Here is a 24,289-nt window from a genome sequence, read left to right as displayed (position 1 = left end):
ATGGTGTAATGGCTCCTCCATGTTCTTCCTGGTGCTGGCGCCCCCTGCAGCCTGTGTGTATGAGATACTCCTATTCACATGACGGACAGCCTGTATAATGATGTGAGGTATAATGGTGTAATGGCTCCTACATGTGCTTCCTGGTGCTGGCGCCCCATGCAGCCTGTGTGTATGAGATACTCCTATTCACATGACGGACAGCCTGTATAATGATGTGAGGTATAATGGTGTAATGGCTCCTCCATGTGCTTCCTGGTGCTGGCGCCCCCTGCAGCCTGTGTGTGTATAGGAGAGATACAACTGCTCCAGGCAGCCATGTTATGGCAGAACATGTGAGGTACTTGTGTGGCTGATGTCTGTCTCTCACATGTGTATAGGAGAACATGTCAGGTACTTGTGTAGCTGATGTCTGTGTCTCTCACATGTGTATAGGAGAACATGTCAGGTACTTGTGTAGCTGATGTCTATGTCTCACACATGTGTATAGCAGAACATGTCAGGTACTTGTGTAGCTGATGTCCATGTCTCACACATGTGTAGAGCAGAACACGTCAGGTACTTGTGTAGCTGATGTCTGTGTCTCTCACATGTGTATAGCAGAACATGTCAGGTACTTGTGTAGCTGATGCCTGTGTCTCTCACATGTGTATAGCAGAACATGTCAGGTACTTGTGTAGCTGATGTCTATGTCTCTCACATGTGTATAGCAGAACATGTCAGGTACTTATGTAGCTGATGTCTGTGTCTTTCACATGTGTATAGCAGAACATATCAGGTACTTGTGCAGCTGATGTCTGTGTCTTTCACATGCGTATAGCAGAACATGTCAGGTACTTGTAGTAGTACATGTAGCTGATGTCTGTGTCTCTCACATGTGTATAGGAGAACATGTCAGGTACTTGTAGTAGTACATGTAGCTGATGTCTGTGTCTCACACATGTGTATAGCAGAACATGTCAGGTACTTGTGTAGCTGATGTCTGTGTCTCACATATGTGTATAGCAGAACATGTCAGGTACTTGTGTAGCAGGTGCTGGGGATAGATGCCAGTGACCCCTGAGGAAGCTACGATTCGGTATCGATACTCGTGGGGCATCTATTACCAGCACCCCGGTCCGGTGGCCCGAGTGTCAGGTATACATCTATTATTCCTTATTTCATTGGTTGGCTATTCCCTCCCTCTTGGTTGAAGAGTTTTGGAACTTAGCAGAACATGTCAGGTACTTGTGTAGCTGATGTCTATGTCTCACACATGTGTATAGCAGAACATGTCAGGTACTTGTGTAGCTGATGCCTGTGTCTCTCACATGTGTATAGCAGAACATGTCAGGTACTTATGTAGCTGATGCCTGTGTCTCTCACATGTGTATAGCAGAACATGTCAGGTACTTGTGTAGCTGATGTCTGTGTCTTTCACATGTGTATAGCAGAACATATCAGGTACTTGTGCAGCTGATGTCTGTGTCTTTCACATGCGTATCGCAGAACATGTCAGGTACTTGTAGTAGTACATGTAGCTGATGTCTGTGTCTCTCACATGTGTATAGGAGAACATGTCAGGTACTTGTAGTAGTACATGTAGCTGATGTCTGTGTCTCACACATGTGTATAGCAGAGCATGTCAGGTACTTGTGTAGCTGATGTCTGTGTCTCACATATGTGTATAGCAGAACATGTCAGGTACTTGTGTAGCAGGTGCTGGGGATAGATGCCAGTGACCCCTGAGGAAGCTACGATTCGGTATCGATACTCGTGGGGCATCTATTACCAGCACCCCGGTCCGGTGGCCTGAGTGTCAGGTATACGTCTATTATTCCTTATTTCATTGGTTGGCTATTCCCTCCCTCTTGGTTGAAGAGTTTTGGAACTTGGCATATTTATATTGTCCCAGTAAATTTTATGTCATGTATAGGAATTTACTGCTTTGGGATTAGCCTATCATTGAGTTTGTATGTACCTTGCTATATTTGCCTTTGGCCATGTGGGAGAGCTGGTATACCGGGACAGTGCACATTATCATGTGTCTTGACACTGTCCCGAGGATGTGTTCAGTGTGTGACTATGTTCACAATTTTTAAATATTTTTAATTTATTTCTGTGGTATGTTTTTCAATAAAGACTATTTTACTTGACATGAGTTGCTTTGCATGCCTCCGTCTTTCTTCCTTGAGAAGAGGACATCATCAATGAACCTCAGACATAATATGATGGTTGAGGTCCATTCTTCCAGTTGTTCCTGGAACACAACCTTCTTCTCCCACCAGCCCAGTTAGAGGTTTTCGGGAACATATAAATGTGTATTCAGTTTTAGATATGAGATTATCCCTCGATGCTTGACCCAAAATCCCAGCTAGTTCCCACTGGAATATTTCTGTGGGATTGGATGCCAATCTCCTATAGCAGCCTTGGTCATTGAGAATCCTCATACACATACAGAGGTCACACTGCATTTTTTTTCCAGAAGAGTAATTATACTCCTCTAACCATTTTTAAGGAGTATTCTTCGCCAAAGAGGAGTAATAGATTTCCACTAATAGAAATATAGTGTGAGGTGGGGGCATTATACAGTACGGGTGGGGGGAATGGGCATTATATAATGTGGGGGGGGGGGTTATACAGTGTAAGGGGGGCATTATACAGTGTGAGTAGGGGCATTATAGAGTGTGGGTGAGTTATACATTGCAGGGGGGGTGTTGGGTGTTTTAACACAAACCATAGTACTGTGCAAGCAAACGCCACTGTGCACTGACACACACTACATTCATACTGTTAAGGAGGTGGCACTGGTTTCGGACGCCATCTTGACTACTGTCCGCCATCTTAGATACAGCGGCCATGTTCCCTGACCATTGTCAAGTTAAATTCATAATTCAAACTTGAGTTCTTTTTCATTTAAAGTCTGCCTGTGAGGATTTCTCCTTGACACTTGTTATACATAACTGTTCTCCTTCTTATCTTGTTCCCTAGCATTGGTTATGATTCTGGAGTCCGCTTATCTCCTTCTTCTCAGGAAATTAGTATAAACAATATCTGTGTACAAGGTCTCTGAGAACTGAGCACAATTAATTAATAGTTTTTTCCCCAGAATATGCTGATGGCCAATAGCTTTGGAGTATACTATTCACGCCTCTCTGATGACTCTTCTGTCTGTGATATATTAGGCATTGGAGAGATTAAACGGGAGAAGATCTTTACATACACTAAGAGAGACTGACGTGTTGAGATTTGTGTTGAAGTTCCTGGTACCAGGACAATCATGAAATGGTTAATTAGGACTCACCTTACAAAAGTCAAGAGGGCTGTTGGGGCCCTGCATAAAAAAATCCCTTTCAATTTGGGCAGTGAACAAGTCTGCTGTATCTAAGATGGCGTCCAAAACCAGTGCGACCTCACTCCTACATACTTTCCAGTGTTCCTGATGGGCACTGACTGCAGGGCTGAGTAGAGGCTGCTCCAGGCTGACATGTGCTCATGAAGTCTCAAAAACTTTTTGCAGTTCGACAGAACAAATTGAAGTCCTTTAACTATTCAAATGCGTCAAAGCGTTGGACGGGGACAAAGGATAATCCTTTCAACTAGACCTTCTTTTCACTGCCCGGCAGTACCCTACTAGAGAGATTAATAATTTGCATATCGTAACTTGGGGGGCTACAGGTTCCAACTGTGTATTAGGTCTTTTGAGGGTCTTTCTTGGTATTCAATGATCTGTGGACCCTGTGACAAAACCCCTCTCTATCCATAGCTGAACCTGGGGCATTCCTGCTTCCCCTGCCCCCCCCCCCTACTACTACCTCTGCCCCCCCTCCTCTTTTACTACCTCTGCCCCCCCGCTCCTCAAGTACCTCTGCCCCCCCTCCTCTTCTGCTACCTCTGCCCCCCCTCCTCTTCTGCTACCTCTGCCCCCCTCCTCTTCTGCTACCTCTGCCCCCCCCTCCTCTACTACCTCTGCCCCCCCTCCTCTTCTACTACTACCTCTGCCCCCCCTCCTCTTCTGCTACCTCTGCCCCCCCTCCTCTTCTACTACCTCTGCCCCCCCTCCTCTTCTGCTACCTCTGCCCCCCCTCCTCTTCTGCTACCTCTGCCCCCCCTCCTCTTCTGCTACCTCTGCCCCCCCCTCTTCTGCTACCTCTGCCCCCCCCCTCTACTGCTACCTCTGCCCCCCCTCCTCTTCTACTACCTCTGCCCCCCCTCCTCTTCTACTACCTCTGCCCCCCCTCCTCTTCTACTGCTACCTCTGCCCCCCCTCCTCTTCTACTGCTACCTCTGCCCCCCCCTTCTGCTACCTCTGCCCCCCCCCCTTCTGCTACCTCTGCCCCCCCCCCCTTCTGCTACCTCTGCCCCCCCCCCCTTCTGCTACCTCTGCCCCCCCCTCCTCTACTACCTCTGCCCCCCCTCCTCTTCTACTACCTCTGCCCCCCCTCCTCTTCTACTACCTCTGCCCCCCCTCCTCTTCTACTACCTCTGCCCCCCCTCCTCTTCTACTACCTCTGCCCCCCCTCCTCTTCTACTACCTCTGCCCCCCCTCCTCTTCTACTACCTCTGCCCCCCCTCCTCTTCTACTACCTCTGCCCCCCCTCCTCTTCTACTACCTCTGCCCCCCCTCCTCTTCTACTACCTCTGCCCCCCCTCCTCTTCTACTACCTCTGCCCCCCCTCCTCTTCTACTACCTCTGCCCCCCCTCCTCTTCTACTACCTCTGCCCCCCCTCCTCTTCTACTACCTCTGCCCCCCCTCCTCTTCTACTACCTCTGCCCCCCCCTTCTGCTACCTCTGCCCCCCCCCCTTCTGCTACCTCTGCCCCCCCCCCTTCTGCTACCTCTGCCCCCCCCTCCTCTACTACCTCTGCCCCCCTCCTCCTCTTCTACTACCTCTGCCCCCCTCCTCCTCTTCTACTACCTCTGCCCCCCCTCCTCTTCTACTACCTCTGCCCCCCCTCCTCTTCTACTACCTCTGCCCCCCCCCCTTCTGCTACCTCTGCCCCCCCCTCCTCTACTACCTCTGCCCCCCTCCTCCTCTTCTACTACCTCTGCCCCCCCCCTCCTCTTCTACTACCTCTGCCCCCCCTCCTCTTCTACTACCTCTGCCCCCCTCCTCCTCTTCTACTACCTCTGCCCCCCCTCCTCTTCTACTACCTCTGCCCCCCCTCCTCTTCTGCTACCTCTGCCCCCCTCCTCCTCTTCTGCTACCTCTGCCCCCCTCCTCCTCTTCTACTACCTCTGCCCCCCCTCCTCTTCTACTACCTCTGCCCCCCCTCCTCTTCTGCTACCTCTGCCCCCCTCCTCCTCTTCTGCTACCTCTGCCCCCTCCTCCTCTTCTGCTACCTCTGCCCCCCTCCTCCTCTTCTGCTACCTCTGCCCCCCCCTCCTATACTGCTACCTCTGCCCCCCCCTCCTATACTACTACCTCTGCCCCCCCCCTACTACTACCTCTGCCCCCCTCCTCCTCTTCTGCTACCTCTGCCCCCCCTCCTCTTCTACTACCTCTGCCCCCTCCTCCTCTTCTACTACCTCTGCCCCCTCCTCCTCTTCTACTACCTCTGCCCCCCTCCTCTTCTACTACCTCTGCCCCCTCCTCCTCTTCTACTACCTCTGCCCCCTCCTCCTCTTCTACTACCTCTGCCCCCCCTCCTATACTACTATCTCTGCCCCCCCCCTCCTATACTACTACCTCTGCCCCCCCTCCTATACTACTACCTCTGCCCCCCCTCCTATACTACTATCTCTGCCCCCCCCCTCCTATACTACTACCTCTGCCCTCCCCCTCCTATACTACTACCTCTGCCCCCCCCTCCTATACTACTACCTCTGCCCCCCCCTCCTATACTACTACCTCTGCCCCCCCCTCCTATACTACTACCTCTGCCCCCCCTCCTCTTCTACTACTACCTCTGCCCCCCCTCCTATACTACTACCTCTGCCCCCCCTCCTATACTACTACCTCTGCCCCCCCCTCCTATACTACTACCTCTGCCCCCCCCTCCTCTTCTACTACTACCTCTGCCCCCCCCCCTCCTATACTACTGAATCTCTCTCCAGTGTTTGTTGTAAAATAGCTTCCTTTTTACCCAAATCAGGTGATTGGAAATGTTTGTAATGTTTTCTATCCCCTCAGTGAGTAACCTCGTATTCTCAACAAGAAGATTTTTCTCCTCCGCTGGTTGGAGTCCCAAAAATCTTAGAGATGATTCAATAGATGATTTTTCCCATAAAGGTGGGAGAACTAATTCTTGTTGCTGGGAGTAAACTTATTCTCCACCCCCAGGGGGCACTATTCTAAATCCCTAGAGTCTGCGCTTCCAAACATGAACGCACCTGATTTGTGAATATTTTGGGTAGATTTCTAAAGGTTGCTGAAATAGTAACCACTAGATTTTGGGTGGGCAGATCTCACTCTGAAAACACCTCCTTCACATCTTCTAAACTATGTATTATCAGATATTACGGTATAAGAAATCTGTGTAAAGGACATTAAAATATAAAACTTTATTGGGATTATTATTAGTACTGGGGCTAAAGTGCTGAGTAATCACAAGCCCAAGACAATCAAATCACAGGCTAAGGGGGTCCACACCCACAGTTCAGGGGTCTGGGGGGTATATAGCCTCAACTCAGGTGCGGTTTTATCAGAGTTTGGCTCTCCACGACCGCACAAATTCCCTCTTCCTATTCATTAGTAGAGGCCACCATTATGGGCAGATGTCCTTATGATCTACCCCTCTGTATCCATAATACCCTTCTGCTCTCAGTATACAAATAGCCCAGCACATGCCCCATTATATAGGTAGCCCCTGCATATTCCCCCAGTATATAGGTAGCCTACCACATGCCCCAACACATAGGGAGTTCAGCACATGTCCCATTATATAGGTAGCCCCTGCATATTCCCCCAGTATATAGGTAGCCTACCACATGCCCCAACACATAGGGAGTTCAGCACATGTCCCATTATATAGGTAGCCCCTGCATATTCCCCCAGTATATAGGTAGCCTACCACATGCCCCAACACATAGGGAGTTAAGCACATGTCCCATTATATAGGTAGCCCCTGCATATTCCCCCAGTATATAGGTAGCCTACCACATGCCCCAACACATAGGTAGTTCAGCAAATGTCCCATTAAATAGGTAGCCCCTGCACTTGCCCCCTTGTTTTCATAAAGGACTTTAAAGATTATAAAAATGAGACTAAGAGACTCCAGGTTGTCTGTTCATAATGCAAACAACTTCACAGGGGATACCTGTATATAACACCTGTATATAACACAGGGGACACCTGTATATAACACAGGGGACACCTGTATATAACACAGGGGACACCTGTATATAACACAGGGGACATGTTTCGCCACCTTCCTGAGGACGCCACGAAGGTGGCGAAACATGTCGGGGGGGGCGTTAGTGTGAATTTAGTTTTTAGCCAGCAGGCAAAGTGGTATGCGTGTGTTAAAATCAAAAATGAAAGAATGATGACTGGGAAGGTAGAAGTCTAGGAATTGAGGCATAGTAATACATGCGGATGATACATCTTAGAATTTTACTCCAGAGAGGGCAAACATTGAGTAAAATACATTTAGCTCCATGGCAGTGACAAATAACTGTCAATAGGACAAAATACAATGTATCAGTGACGATTGTACTTGACATGGTCTTTGACAATCAGTCATTTAAAACGATTCTATCAAATAAGTACAACAATGTTGCAATCTCAGGTCTATTGAGTCAAGTGCGTCAGTGAACAAGACTGACATCTAGTGGTATTATTGGGGACCGAAAATTTTTTACAAGTCCTTACAATACCTATACCTCAATGTACCTCCCTTCCAAACAGTCAAAACACTGATAATATCTTAATTTCACACAAGTAAACTGCCACTTTGATACTGCATAACTTTTAACAATCACAGGGAATTGTCCTCACAAATTCTTTTTCCAGTGGGTTAACCACTAAGATCTTTTAGAAACAAGAAATAAAAGTGAAGTTTTTTTTTTTTTTTTTTTTTTTTTTTTAATTTTTTATTAGCAAAAGGGTAATTCACAATTTATACATTGGGTAACCTAATACATCCACAAACTTTAAACCATGACAACATTCTATATAACCTCCCTTCCCTCACCCCCCTCCCCACCTTCCCTGTGCTGGTTCCTACTACACTCTAAGACACTCTAAGGGTTTTTTTCCTCCCTCTTCAGTTATCTAGGGTGATTATCCACTTTTGTTTCTGCGCCTAACAGTTAGAAACTCCATTGTTCCCAAACCATTTTCAGCTTATTTCCTCCTCTATATCGTCTCTCATATGCACATTCGTAATTTTTAATTTTTTCCACATAGCTTGCCCATTCTTTAACCCTAGGAGGTTTGACATCTTTCCAATGTTTGATAATAATTAATCTAGCTATAAATATAAGTTTCACTACCAGATCTCCCTTCTTTCCAGTTCCTATACCTTCGTCTGTGTACCCCAGTAATCCAAACATTGCTGTTCGCATTATTTCTACCCCTAATTGCACCTTTATCTTTTCCAATACTTGGTTCCAATAGTGTTCTATCTCTATACAGCCCCATAAAACATGATACATATCTGCATTCTCCCTACTACACCTAAAACAACGTGAATCATTTTTTAAGCCCATTTTAGACATTAGTGCTGGTGAATAATAGACCCTATACAAAATATTCAATTGTGTACACCTATGATTTAAGTTCACAGAACACCTGCAAACATTCTTATATATTACTTTCCATTGTTCTTCGGTGATATCCCCCAACTCTTTAACCCATTTCGCCTGACTAACGTGTGTAAGATTCTGATCAACAATCTTTCTAATAAAGTGATAAATTCTTGCTAGATTTTTTTTTTGTGCACATCCAATGTGCCATAACATGTTCCAATTAGTGTTTTCCTCTATTGTAAATAATTCGTTGTTCTTTTCCCCCCTCAACGCGTGTGAGATTTGCCTATATCTAAAATAATCCTTATCCCTGAGAAGCCCTTGATTTTTCCACCATTGAAATGTGGCCCCTATCCCTTCCTTACCTATCTGTGACACATACTTAATTCCTTTCTTTATCCAGAACCTATTGTCTTCTAATTTTCCCACTTCAGGCAAGTTAGCATTCCCCCATAGAGGTGTAAATTCAAAGCTTCCTTTAACTCCCAAAATTTTCCGGAATTCTGCCCAACTGTCAACCAAGAGTCTTATGAGCGGGATTTTCCGTAGCTCTTTGTTATTTAATTGTCCCGACTCCATTAAAGAAAGCAGAGAGTCATACCTTCCCTTCACCAACTCCATCAAAGTCAGGAAGATTTCACTTCTCTTATTTTCCAAAATAAATTGAATCTGTGCTGCCAAAAAGTAGTGGAAAAAGGAAGGTATAGCTAACCCTCCCCTTTCCTTATCCTTCATTAGTACTTCTTGCTTGATACGGACCTTCTTTCTTCCCCATATCAATTTATTTATTAAGGCCCTTATATATCCGAACCACTTTTTATCTAGCCAGCAAGGACAATTGCTTATCACATAAAGGAGTTGGGGCAAAATAATGCTTTTCGTCAAAACTACTCTTTCTGCTCTAGTTAAGGGTAGAGATGCCCAGGTATTAATTTTTAATTTAATTTTAGATAATAGCGGGGCCAGATTCAGCTTAACAAAGTCCTCAATTTTTGGGCTAATTCGTAATCCTAAATAATCGAATGTGCGTATCATTTTTATTTCCATTAGTTCAGGTCTCTCCGGCCAGTATTCTTCCAGCGGAGTCATACTCGACTTCTGCAGGTTCATCTCGAACCCTGATACTTCCCCAAATTCTCTGACCACTTTCAATGCCATGGGGATTGATGTTTCTGAATCTTTCAAGACTAGCAGAATATCGTCTGCAAACAACATAATCTTATCTAGCTCACCTCCATGCCCCCCTCCAGCTATCTCTTTCATTGCCCTTATTCTTGCTGCCAAAGGTTCAATAAAGATTGCGAATAGCAATGGAGACAGGGGACACCCCTGTCTGGTGCCTCTTGTTAAGGGGAAGAAAGATGAATGATCTCCATTAACTCTAATACATGCTCTGGGTACCTTATAAAACAACTTTACCCACTCCACAAATCTTGTTCCTAAACCAAGTTTCCTCATCACTTCCCAGAGGAAGGCCCACTCCACCCTATCAAAGGCCTTCGATGCATCTAAAGCCAGAATGGAGCGGGACTCCCCCCTGCCCATTTGGAGAGCCGTAAATACGCGTCTAATATTAGTTTTGATGTTTCGCCCAGAAATAAACCCACACTGGTCCTCATGGATGAGGGAAGGGGCTAATTTCTTTAGGCGATTTGCCAAACACTTGGCCAACAGCTTCGCGTCTGCATTTAACAGTGAAATGGGCCGATATGAATCAGTATCTAGAGGGTCTTTATTTTTTTTATGTATTAATACTATAGTTGCTTCATACCATGACTCAGGGAGCTTCCCCACCCCTTGTGCATTTTCCCAGACTTTTACTATGACTGGAAGCAGTATATTACCAAATCTTTTATATATCTCCAATGGCAAACCATCTAATCCCGGGGCAACATTACCTTTACATGAGGCTATGGTTTCCTCAAGCTCCAGAGCTGTTATTGGACCTGATAGGACATTCCTATCTTCACTTCCCAATTCTGGGAGGTGTAAACTCCCTAAATAGTCCTTAATCTCCTGTATCGGGGCCTCCAGATCTGAGGTATAAATGTTTTTATAGTATTGTAGAAAGATTTCCATCATATCATCTTCTTTTGTTACTACACCCCCAAAGCCATCATTGATAGCTTTAATTCTAGTTAACTCCTGTTGTTTCTTGATCTTATATAACAACCCTTTCGAATTTAGCCCACATTCACAGTGCCCTTTCAGATCTAGAAAAAATTGCTTTTGGAGTGCCTTATTGGTCAAAAACGTATTATACTCTTCCTGCGCCTCGTCGTAGCTCTCCAGAGTATTTTGAGTCCTATTAATCTGTACCTCTCTTTCTCTTTTTTTTAACCTCCTCCCTCAACTCCTTTTCCCTTCTAGCAAATTGTTTACGCATGTAGATAATTTCTGAGTTTAATAAACCTCTTAAGCATGATTTGAGAGTATCCCACAATAGACCCAAATCTTTTAAATGCCCATTGGACTCGATAATCCATCTCAGCTCTTTCTTTATCTTATCCTCCTCTGATATTAGTGTCAACCAGTGTGGATTACATTTCCAGTATGTTGTACCCTTACTGTTAGTCCTCAATAGATCCATAACTACCGGTGAATGATCTGAGATGATGCGGTTATCATACCGCATCCTCATAGTATGACCAATTGCTAATTCATTTGCCAATGCTAGGTCTATTCTAGAGAACGAATTGTGGGAACGATTATAGCAAGAGTATGCAGGTACATCCCCCTTCAGTTTCCGCCAAACATCTATAAGACCCACTTCCTCACAGAATCTATATAGACCCGTTTCAGACTGGCTCGCATGCATTGGACTATTTTTGCCTATTCGATCTTTCGTGTTGGAAAAAACGGCATTAAAGTCCCCCATAATCCATACCGGGCATTCTCCCACCTTGGATATAAATTGCACTAATTTCCTCAAAACATCATAAGAAAACGGAGGTGGTAAATACAGCCCTGCCACCACACATTTTTTCCCCTCCAGTATTCCACATAGAAAGACATAGCATCCCTCCCTATCGCATGCGGATTCCAGTAATTTAAATTCAATCGATCTATGTATCAAGATGGACACTCCTCTCGCATAGGAGGAAAAGACCGAGCTATACGACTGGCCCACCCATCTTTTTTTAAGTAAGTACAGAGAATCTTTTACAAGATGGGTCTCCACTAAGATAACAATAGCTGGTAACTGTTTTCCAATATAATCAAAGATGATACAGCGCTTAGTACGGTCCTTTATTCCTCTGATGTTCCAAGCAATCAACCTCGTACCCATTGATCAACCTCGTACCCACTCACCACGACTCCTACCCCTAGTTCAAAATATATACCTTTCAGAAATATAGCTTTTAGTCCCCAGCACAGGGAATCCCCCCCCCTTCGTCCCTCCTGTTCTATATCCATACAGAACTCTACCTACTAGAGCCACCTCCCTCCCCCCACCACATCTGTCTCCAAGTCAACCCAATTTAAACTAAGCCCTTTTTTTTTTTTTTTTTTTTTTTTTTCCTTCCCTTTTCTCTTTTTATTTACAGTCCCTTAGAATCCATCCAATCCGAAGTTTGTTCTGGGGAACTGAAAAAGTAAGACTGGCCCTGATATATGATTTTCAATTTCGCTGGAAAAATCAGGGAATATAGTATATCTTTATCCCTTAACCTCCTTTTTACTTCCATGAAGCACTTTCTTTTTTGTAGGGTATCCCTAGAGAAGTCGGGATAAAGAGCAACCTTTGAACCGTCAATTGATAGTTCTTTTATCTCGCGTGCTCTCCTTAAAATAATATCCCGGTCCCTAGATAGGACTATTTTACAGATGATTGTTCGTGGAGAATTCCCAGGAATGTGAGGAGTACCTGGAATCCTATGCGCACGTTCCACCTCAAAGTTTGCGGATAGATGTTCCTTTCCAATCGTCTTAACCAGCCATTCTTTCACATAATTAACAGGGTTGGCCCCCTCTACCTTCTCAGGAACCCCAATAATTCTTAAGTTGGATCTTCTAGAACGGTCCTCCAACTCCGCTATTTTCCCCCTTAGATTTTCATTCTCTTGACTGAGGTTATTTGTTATTTTTTTAAAGGAACCCATTTCTTTCTCCAGTTTTTGCACCTTCTCTTCCGTAGTTTTCTGTCTATCCCTAACTTTATTCAGATCCTCTCTTAATAGTAACATATCATTTCTTAGTCCTCCCACTTGATCCGTTAATTCAACTATCGCTGCATTACACGTTTTAATGGAGGCCAAGATTTCTTTTAACATTAGGTTGTCTCCCCCTTCATCTGAGTCTTCTTCTATTTGATCCTCGCCCTCTAACGGGGAATATCTGGATCCCTGTGCTTTGTTTTTCATATCTTGGATTTCACTTACTGAGCTCTTTTGCGCGCTAGGCCCAGCCCGGGTTTTAACAGGGGGAGTTTTCCATAATTTATCCAGTTTGGCCAAGTTCTCTCCCTTGCTACTACCTTTTTCTTTAGGGGAACCCATGGACTTCCTTGCCGCATTTTTTGGGCCCATTTTACCCCTTTACTTCACCCCCAATCGACCATACAGAATCAGATACCCCAATATAACACGTACAATGCAATATAGCAGTATAAACTCAGTATCTCATATGCATATGCAATCTAATCGACCCAGCTGAGCTATAGCCCACAGAGGATATGTCATACACAAATATATCATTCAAAGATCGCTAGATAGGGCCTTGGTAGTCGTTGCTTAAACCAAGTATAAGCGAAGAAAAAAAAAAGGACACAAAAAGAGAAAAAAAAAAAAAAGAAAGTTATTGTAGCTACCGACTAGTCGAGTTTAGTTTGCTTACAACTATTTCCTTCTATATACTCGCGTCGGATTCCTAGCACCTACAGTGCTTCCTTCCCAGGACTGCATGAAGAAACGAATACTTTACTCCAGAATTTGAACAGCAGTCCGTTAAAGGTATTCAAAGTAGTAGTAATAGCAGTCAGTTAGTAGCCAGTTAATAATCATTAGTAGTGTATATGTAAGATAATCCACCGACACTGCTACCATCCCCCGACTGCATAAGGAAACGAATACTTGCTCCAGATTGCCCGACAGTCAGTTGGAAGTATTCAAAGTATTAGTAATAGCAGTCAATTAGTAGCCAGTTGATAGACATTAATAGTAGATATGTAAGATAGTCCACCGAAAAGGATAAGAAGGAGTGAAGTTTTAATTGACTAATGGGTTTCAGTGAGGCTGCAATAAGCCTTTTTTGTAAATAAGTTTGTAAAATTGGACCCAGTCAAAAACAAAAGTCCACACCCCTTGGTTTAACACCTGTATATAACACAGGGGACACCTGTATATAACACAGGGGACACCTGTATATAACACAGGGGACACCTGTATATAACACCTGACAACACAGGGGACACCTGTATATAACACAGAGGACACCTGTATATAACACCTGTATATAACACCTGTAAATAACACAGAGGACACCTGTATATAACACCTGATAACACAGAGGACACCTGTATATAACACCTGATAACACAGGGGACACCTGTATATAACACCTGTAAATAACACAGAGGACACCTGTATATAACACCTGATAACACAGGGGACACCTGTATATAACACAGAGGACACCTGTATATAACACCTGATAACACAGGGTACACCTGTATATAACACAGAGGACACCTGTATATAACACCTGATAACACAGGGGACACCTGTATATAACACCTGATAGCACAGGGGACACCTGTATATAACACCTGATAACACAGGGGACACCTGTATATAACACCTGATAACACAGGGGACACCTGTATATAACACCTGATAACACAGGGGACACCTGTATATAACACCTGATAACACATGGGACACCTGTATATAACACCTGGTAACACAGGGGACACCTGTATATAACACCTGATAACACAGGAGACACCTGTATATAACACCTGTATATAACACCTGATAACACAGGGGACACCTGTATATAACACCTGATAACACAGGAGACACCTGTATATAACACCTGATAACACAGGAGACACCTGTATATAACACCTGATAACACAGAGGACACCTGTATATTACACCTGATAACACAGGGGACACCTGTATATAACACCTGATAACACAGGGGACACCTGTATATAACACCTGATAACACAGGAGACACCTGTATATAACACCTGACAACACAGGAGACACCTGTATATAACACCTGACAACACAGGAGACACCTGTATATAACACCTGATAACACAGGGGACACCTGTATATAACACCTGATAACACAGGAGACACCTGTATATAACACCTGATAACACAGGGGACACCTGTATATAACACCTGATAACACAGGGGACACCTGTATATAACACCTGATAACACAGGAGACACCTGTATATAACACCTGATAACACAGGAGACACCTGTATATAACACCTGATAACACAGGAGACACCTGTATATAACACCTGATAACAGGGGACACCTGTATATAACACAGGGGACACCTGTATATAACACCTGATAACACAGGGGACACCTGTATATAACACCTGATAACACAGGGGACACCTGTATATAACACCTGATAACACAGGAGACACCTGTATATAACACCTGATAACACAGAGGACACCTGTATATTACACCTGATAACACAGGAGACACCTGTATATAACACCTGATAACACAGGGGACACCTGTATATAACACCTGATAACACAGGGGACACCTGTATATAACACCTGATAACACAGGAGACACCTGTATATAACACCTGATAACACAGGAGACACCTGTATATAACACCTGATAACACAGGGGACACCTGTATATAACACCTGATAACACAGAGGACACCTGTATATAACACCTGATAACACAGGAGACACCTGTATATAACACCTGATAACACAGGGGACACCTGTATATAACACCTGATAACACAGGAGACACCTGTATATAACACCTGATAACACAGGAGACACCTGTATATAACACCTGATAACACAGGGGACACCTGTATATAACACCTGATAACACAGGGGACACCTGTATATAACACCTGATAACACAGGGGACACCTGTATATAACACCTGATGACACAGGGGACACCTGTATATAACACCTGATGACACAGGGGACACCTGTATATAACACCTGATGACACAGGGGACACCTGTATATAACACCTGATAACACAGGGGACACCTGTATATAACACCTGATAACACAGGGGACACCTGTATATAACACCTGATAACACAGGGGACACCTGTATATAACACCTGATAACACAGGAGACACCTGTATATAACACCTGATAACACAGGAGACACCTGTATATAACACCTGATAACACAGGGGACACCTGTATATAACACCTGATAACACAGAGGACACCTGTATATAACACCTGATAACACAGAGGACACCTGTATATAACACCTGATAACACAGGAGACACCTGTATATAACACCTGATAACACAGGAGACACCTGTATATAACACCTGATAACACAGGGGACACCTGTATATAACACCTGATAACACAGGAGACACCTGTATATAACACCTGATAACACAGGGGACACCTGTATATAACACCTGATAACACAGGAGACACCTGTATATAACACCTGATAACACAGGAGACACCTGTATATAACACCTGATAACACAGGGGACACCTGTATATAACACCTGATAACACAGGGGACACCTGTATATAACACCTGTATATAACACAGAGGAGCCTGTATATAACACCTGGTAACACAGGAGACACCTGTATATAACACCTGATAACACAGGGGACACCTGTATATAACACCTGATAACACAGGGGATACCTGTATATAACACCTGATAACACAGGGGGCACCTGTATATAACACCTGGTAACACAGGGGATACCTGTATATAACACCTGATAACACAGGGGGCACCTGTATATAACACCTGGTAACACAGGGGACACCTGTATATAACACCTGATAACACAGGGGACACCTGTATATAACACCTGTATATAACACAGAGGAGCCTGTATATAACACCTGATAACACAGGGGACACCTGTATATAACACCTGATAACACAGGGGACACCTGTATATAACACCTGATAACACAGGGGATACCTGTATATAACACCTGATAACACAGGGGGCACCTGTATATAACACCTGGTAACACAGGGGACACCTGTATATAACACCTGATAACACAGGGGACACCTGTATATAACACCTGATAACACAGGGGACACCTGTATATAACACCTGGTAACACAGGGGATACCTGTATATAACACCTGGTAACACAGGGGATACCTGTATATAACACCTGATAACACAGGGGATACCTGTATATAACACCTGATAACACAGGGGGCACCTGTATATAACACCTGGTAACACAGGGGATACCTGTATATAACACCGGCACATCATGTCCTCTCACCTCCAGACCTGGGATATTCCGGGAGCTCAGCTCATGTAGAAGTGATGGAAGACTCAGGTTCTCCATGATTTGGAGCAGATCCTCCTGGAAATACTCATATGTCATCCTCAGGACATGATGTGGATAGTGACAAAGCTGCTGGAAAAACTTCTGGGTCTCAGCATCTGGAAGGGAAGAGACACAAGGATGAAATCTTCCAGGACATGTAGAGGGATGACAAGTTGCCCATAAAGATTTTAGGAGGATTCATTTAGGGTAATTATCCATCGTAGGTGGACACTACAATCCGTGACCAATAGTAGCAGAGTAATAATTTACAAACATGGAGCCATATTCATAATTACACACCCAATAATTACTGTATTAATACGCTTCAACCACAACTTACAGAGTGATGACTCTCCAATCTGTCACGAATGGTGGCGCATGCGCAACCAAGGTCCTGGAAGCCTAAAACAGCAGCAGGACTGACGCGCATACGCAGTGCACCCTGGTACATCACGGCACACGCGTAGCTCAGATGTAATTGGCTGCGAGTCACAAATCCATAGGTAGGCATGCGCACAAGGCGCGGGTTATTAGTTCATCTCCCTGGATTGATTATCTGTGTTGAATTGATCACTACTTATTTTTCTTCCGGCTTCCATGTGTCGCAGAGACAAAAGATTCCAGGAATGGGACTTGTGTTTGCTGATGTTACTAAGACTATGGCTGCTCTCACACTGGAGCACGCTCTAGATAGTCCGGGGCCACTCGTGTGGTTACGGCACTGCCGCCGGGTGCCAGAGGTGTCTATGGGGATGTGTATGTGGGGGCCGTATATATATATACCCCACAAGGGATGTGTGAGAGCAGCCGATGCCAGATACTTCACTTCCTGTTGAAACATTGAAGGATTCCTCAAATTCTGACGATGTAACTAATTCATTATTTCTTTAACTAAAGAAGGTTCTAAACAACCGGATCACAGCATCACCTGGATGTCTCTGGACACTTATATACATGACCCCATCCCTCCTAGAGTCCTCCGGCTGTGTCCTGGGGATGACCCTAATGTCATGGAATGGGGTTTGTTGTCACATGACTGGTCCATATCTCTAGTGTCATGAAACGCTTCAGCCATAGGTCATGACCTCACCCTAATGTGGAATCCTTCCAGCGCTGCCCAATTTACCAGAAATGTCATAAAAATGACACCAGCCATTGATTTACTCGAAGAAAACATTTTGGAAAAATAAATTAGGCAAACTAGATAGGGAGAGGAACGTCTATAAATCAGAGAAAGTAAAATATTGGGGGAAAAAAACCAATAAAAATAAACCCAGGGAGAGGAATAAGATGGATAAAGATGAGCTTATAGTCAGTGGTGATCATTACCATAAAAAGAAAAATGCTATAAAAATGAGAAAAAGAGAAAAAGTGGAAAAACAGAACCTACAAATTAAGGCCCAGGCCGTACCTACAGACATGGTGACAATTATCCTCCACTCCCTTATTCCACTAATAAAGACAAGAAGCAGATCTTTACCCCATCACTTCTCACACTAGAGGAGCTCCAGCAGAACGAATCCCAAGCCATAGTCCAGAAAGAAAGTCCATATCTTTTTAGGACATTTTTCATTACACATTGGGGCAGATTTACTTACCCGGCCCATTAGCGATCCAGCGGCGCGTTCTCTGCGGTGGATTCGGGTCTTCCGGCGATTCACTATGGCAGTTCCTCCGACGTCCACCAGGTGTCGGTGCTGCGCTGAAGTTCCCCGAGACACGCCGGAATGCACCATCCTATTCCTGGTGCAGGTAAGCGTGCGTGAAGCGACACTTTTTTAAAAAAAAAATGCGGCAGTTTCTCCGAATCCGTCGGTTTTTCGTTTGGTCACGCCCCTGATTTCCATCTCGTGCATGCCGGCGCCGATGCACCAAAATCCGATCGCGTGCGCCAAAAACCCGGGGGAAATCAGCGTGAATCGGAAATATTCGGGTAACACGTCGGGAAAACGCGAATCGGGCCCTTGGTAAATGACCCCATTGAGTGCATATGGAAAGAGAATGTCACCCAGAAGCCCCTTTAGTAACAAAAAGAAAACCTCTAGTAAGAGAAGAACTACAGGAGGTGAACATAGATCCAGCAACTCCATCCCCTCGAGAGCATTCCCAGGCGGAGACCCCCAAATTCCAGAGGACAAAGTAAGGGGTAGTGAAGTAAGGGTTAAAAAGAGCCAAACAGATTCTGCTAAAGTTAATATAATCAATGAATCTTCACTTATCTCAACCAGAGCTGAATCTTGGGAAAAGTTCATCTTTTTGTCCATCACTTTCTGATGACTTTGAACTGTTGATTTGATGAGGTTTATAGGTAAACGATCTCTATAAAGCAGTGGTTCTCAACCTTTCTAATGCTGTGACCCCGCAATACAGTTCCTTATGTTGCGGTGACCCCAAACCATGTACAAGACTATAACGACTATAATACTGCCCCCTGTGTACAAGAATATAACTACTATAATACTGCCTCCTATGTACAAGAATATAACTACTATAATACTGTCCCCTATGTACAGGAATATAACTACTATAATACTGCCCCCTATGTACAAGAATATAACTACTATAATACTGCCCCCTATGTACAGGAATATAACTACTATAATACTGCCTCCTATGTACAGGAATATAACTACTATAATACTGCTCCCTATGTACAGGAATATAACTACTATAATACTGCCCCTATGTACAGGAATATAACTACTATAATACTGCCCCCTATGTACAAGAATATAACTACTATAATACTGCCCCCTATGTACAGGAATATAACTACTATAATACTGCCTCCTATGTACAGGAATATAACTACTATAATACTGCTCCCTATGTACAGGAATATAACTACTATAATACTGCCCCTATGTACAAGAATATAACTACTATAATACTGCCCCCTATGTACAGGAATATAACTACTATAATACTGCCCCCTATGTACAAGAATATAACTACTATAAGACTGCCCCCTATGTACAGGAATATAACTACTATAATACTGCTCCCTATGTACAGGAATATAACTACTATAATACTGCCCCCTATGTACAGGAATATAACTACTATAATACTGCCTCCTATGTACAGGAATATAACTACTATAATACTGCCTCCTATGTACAGGAATATAACTACTATAATACTGCCTCCTATGTACAGGAATATAACTACTATAATACTGCCCCCTATGTACAAGAATATAACTACTATAAGACTGCCCCCTATGTACAGGAATATAACTACTATAATACTGCTCCCTATGTACAGGAATATAACTACTATAATACTGCCCCCTATGTACAGGAATATAACTACTATAATACTGCCCCTATGTACAGGAATATACCTACTATAATACTGCCCCCTATGTACAAGAATATAACTACTGTAATACTGCCCCCTATGTACAGGAATATAACTACTATAATACTGCCCCCTATGTACAGGAATATAACTACTATAATACTGCCCCCTATGTACAAGAATATAACTACTATAATACTGCCCCCAATGTACAGGAATATAAGTACTATAATACTGCCCCCTATGTACAGGAATATAACTACTATAATACTGCCTCCTATGTACAAGAATATAACTACTATAATACTGCCCCCTATGTACAAGAATATAACTACTATAATACTGCCCCCTATGTACAAGAATATAACTACTATAATACTGCCCCCTATGTACAAGAATATAACTACTATAATACTGCCCCCTATGTACAAGAATATAACTACTATAATACTGCCCCCTATGTACAGGAATATAACTACTATAATACTGCCTCCTATGTACAGGAATATAACTACTATAATACTGCCCCCTATGTACAGGAATATAACTACAATAATACTGCCCCCTATGTACAAGAATATAACTACTATAATACTGCCCCCTATGTACAAGGATATAACTACTATAATACTGCCCCCAATGTACAAGAATATAACTACTATAATACTGCCCCCTATGTACAGGGATATAACTACTATAATACTGCCCCCTATGTACAGGAATATAACTACTATAATACTATCCCATATGTACAGGAATATAACTACTATAATACTGCCTCCTATGTACAAGAATATAACTAATATAATACTGCCCCCTATGTACAAGAATATAACTACTATAATACTGCCCCCTATGTACAAGAATATAACTACTATAATACTGCCCCCTATGTACAAGAATATAACTACTATAATACTGCCCCCTATGTACAAGAATATAACTACTATAATACTGCCCCCTATGTACAAGAATATAACTACTATAATACTGCCCCCTATGTACAAGAATATAACTACTATAATAATACCCCCTATGTACAAGAATATAACTACTATAATACTGCCCTCTATGTACAAGAATATAACTACTATAATACTGCCCCCTATGTACAAGAATATAACTACTACAATACTGTCCCCCCTCGCCAATTTTGGTTCCTCCATTTGCTGCCCCAGTTGTAGTGCCCCCCTCTCCTGTCTCCAGTTTTGCCCCTTCTCCTGCCCCCAGTTCTAGTGCTTCCCCTCCTGCCCCCAGTTTTGGTGTCCCCCCCCCCCCCAGAGACCCCTCCTCACACTCACTGATTCACGATTTTCTAACCACTGTTACTCTGCAGACATCGGTATCTTGGCGATTATTTGAATTGTTCCTTTTAATGTTTTAGCTGCATCTGCCCAGAATATCTGTTATTATTGTACAGGGAGGAGAGACCTCGGTTATATTATTATTAGTGTACAGGGTGGAGAGACCTCGGTTATATTATTATTATTATTATTATTGTACAGGGAGGAGAGACCTCGGTTATATTATTATTATTATTATACAGGGAGGAGAGACCTCGGTTATATTATTATTATTATTATTATTGTACAGGGAGGAGAGACCTCGGTTATATTATTATTATTATTATACAGGGAGGAGAGACCTCGGTTATATTATTATTATTAGTGTACAGGGAGGAGAGACCTCGGTTATATTATTATTATTAGTGTACAGGGTGGAGAGACCTCGGTTATATTATTATTATTAGTGTACAGGGAGGAGAGACCTCGGTTATATTATTATTATTATTATACAGGGAGGAGAGACCTCGGTTATATTATTATTATTAGTGTACAGCAGGGGCGGACTGGCCATTGTACCCACCGGGAATTTTCCCGGTGGGCCGGTCGGTCCTGGGCCAGTCTGGGGCCTGTCCGGAGCTGGTCCGGGGCCGGTCCGTACTCCCCCCTTTCAACTTTTGATTTGATCTATAGTACCTGCATCGTACGATCGTACGATGCAGGTACTATTAATCGCTACACAGACGCAGCGCAGCACCGCTGCTTCTGCGTCTGTGTATACCCGCAGCTACACAGGTCGCGCAATTGACGTCATTGCGCGACCTGTGTAGCCTGGAGGAGGCTGACACTCACCACATGTCAGCTGTCCGGCCCTCCCTGCAGCTCCGCGGCTTGGTGTGGAGGCGCGGAGCAGTGACGTCACTATCCCGCGCCTCTACACCAAGCTACCGGCGAAGACCGAGGGAAGACAGGATGGAACCTGCGCCAGAGGTGAGTATTATGTTTTTTTGTTTTTTTTTTGAATGATAGAATGGGGGGCATTATTCTATCTATGTGGAGCTGGCAGACGGCATAAATTCTATGTATGGGTAGGGAGCATTATTGATATATTGGGCTGGCAGGGGGCATTATTGATATCTGTGGCTGGCAGGGGGCATTACTGATATCTGGGGCAGGCAGGGGGCATTACTGATATCTGGGGCTGGCAGGGGGCATTACTGATATCTGGGGCAGGCAGGGACATTAATTATATGTCTGGGGGGGGGGGGCATTATTGATATCTGGGGCAGGCAGGGGCATTAATTATATGTCTGGGGCGGGGGGGGCATTATTCTATGTCTGGGGCTGGCAGGGGGCATCAATTATATGTCTGGGGCGGGGGGAACATTATTCTATATATGGGGCTGGCAGGGGGCATCAATTATATGTCTGGGGTGGGGGGGTGCATTATTCTATGTCTGGGGCAGGCAGGGGCATTAATTATATGTCTGGGGCAGGGGGGGACATTATTCTATATCTGGGGCTGGCAGGGGGCATTAATTACATGTCTGGGGCGGGGCATTATCCCATGTCTGGGGCTTGCAGGGGGTATTAATTATATGTCTGGGGCAGACAGGGGGCATTAATTATATTTCTGGGGCGGGCTGGGCACATTATTCTATGTCGGGCAAGCATGGGGCATTAATTATATGTCTGGGGCGGGCTGGGCACATTATTCAATGTCTGGGGTAGACTGGGGGCATAAATTCTATGTCTGGGGTAGGCTGGGGGCATAAATTCTATGTCCGGGGTAGGCTGGGGCCATTAATTCTATTTCTGTGGCGGGCTGGGCACATTATTCAATGTCTGGGGCAGGCTGGGATCATTAATTCTATGTTTGGGGTAGGCTAGGGTCATAATTCTATTTCTGGAGTAGGCTGGGGCCATTAATTCTATGTCTGGGGTAGGCTGGGGGCATAAATTCTATGTCCGGGGTAAGCTGGGGCCATGAATTCTATTTCTGGGGTAGGCTAGGGCCATTAATTCTATGTTTGGTTTAGGCTGGGGGCATAAATTCTATTTCTGGGGTAGGCTGGGGCCATTAATTCTATGTCTGGGGTAGGCTGGGGCCATTAATTCTATGTCTGGGGTAGGCTGGGGCCATTAATTCTATGTCTGGGGTAGGCTGGGGCCATTAATTCTATGTCTGGGGTAGGCTGGGACCATTAATTCTGTGGCTGGGGCCATTAATTCTATGTCTGGGGTAGGCTGGGGGCATTGATTCTTTTTCTGAGGCAGGCTGGGGGCATTAATTTTATGACTGGGTCATAGTAGGAGCTCTATCCATACTGGGGTGGCGTGGTGGGGCGGTTAAGGGGTTTAAAGGAGAGAAAGAAGAAATAAATTATCCTTACCATTACAGTGTGTTACATTATGGGGCACTATTTGTGTGGTACTAATATTTCAGGGGGCTCTATTACAGTATTTAGGGCACAGTATTGGTGGTAGCAGAAGAAGGGACAATGGG

General features: G+C 44.1%; 1 protein-coding gene across 1 annotated transcript in view; it reads right to left on the bottom strand.

Moving 5' to 3' along the window:
• LOC140068888 (NACHT, LRR and PYD domains-containing protein 3-like) overlaps nt 1–18,618 on the bottom strand; it is a 119,775-nt gene extending 101,157 nt beyond the window's left edge. The window contains exons 1-2 of the mRNA XM_072114249.1: nt 18,609–18,618; nt 17,150–17,313 (exon numbers count right to left, since the gene is read on the bottom strand). Coding sequence (XP_071970350.1) covers nt 17,150–17,313; nt 18,609–18,618 — 174 coding nt within the window. The remainder of the gene's footprint in view (nt 1–17,149; nt 17,314–18,608) is intronic.
• Between the last annotated feature and the right edge of the window lie 5,671 nt (nt 18,619–24,289).

Source organism: Engystomops pustulosus, chromosome 7, assembly GCF_040894005.1.
Source record: "Engystomops pustulosus chromosome 7, aEngPut4.maternal, whole genome shotgun sequence".
NCBI classification, from domain to species: Eukaryota; Metazoa; Chordata; class Amphibia; order Anura; family Leptodactylidae; genus Engystomops; species Engystomops pustulosus.
Note: the sequence above shows the minus strand (reverse complement) of the source record. Positions and strands in the feature narration are given on the sequence as shown.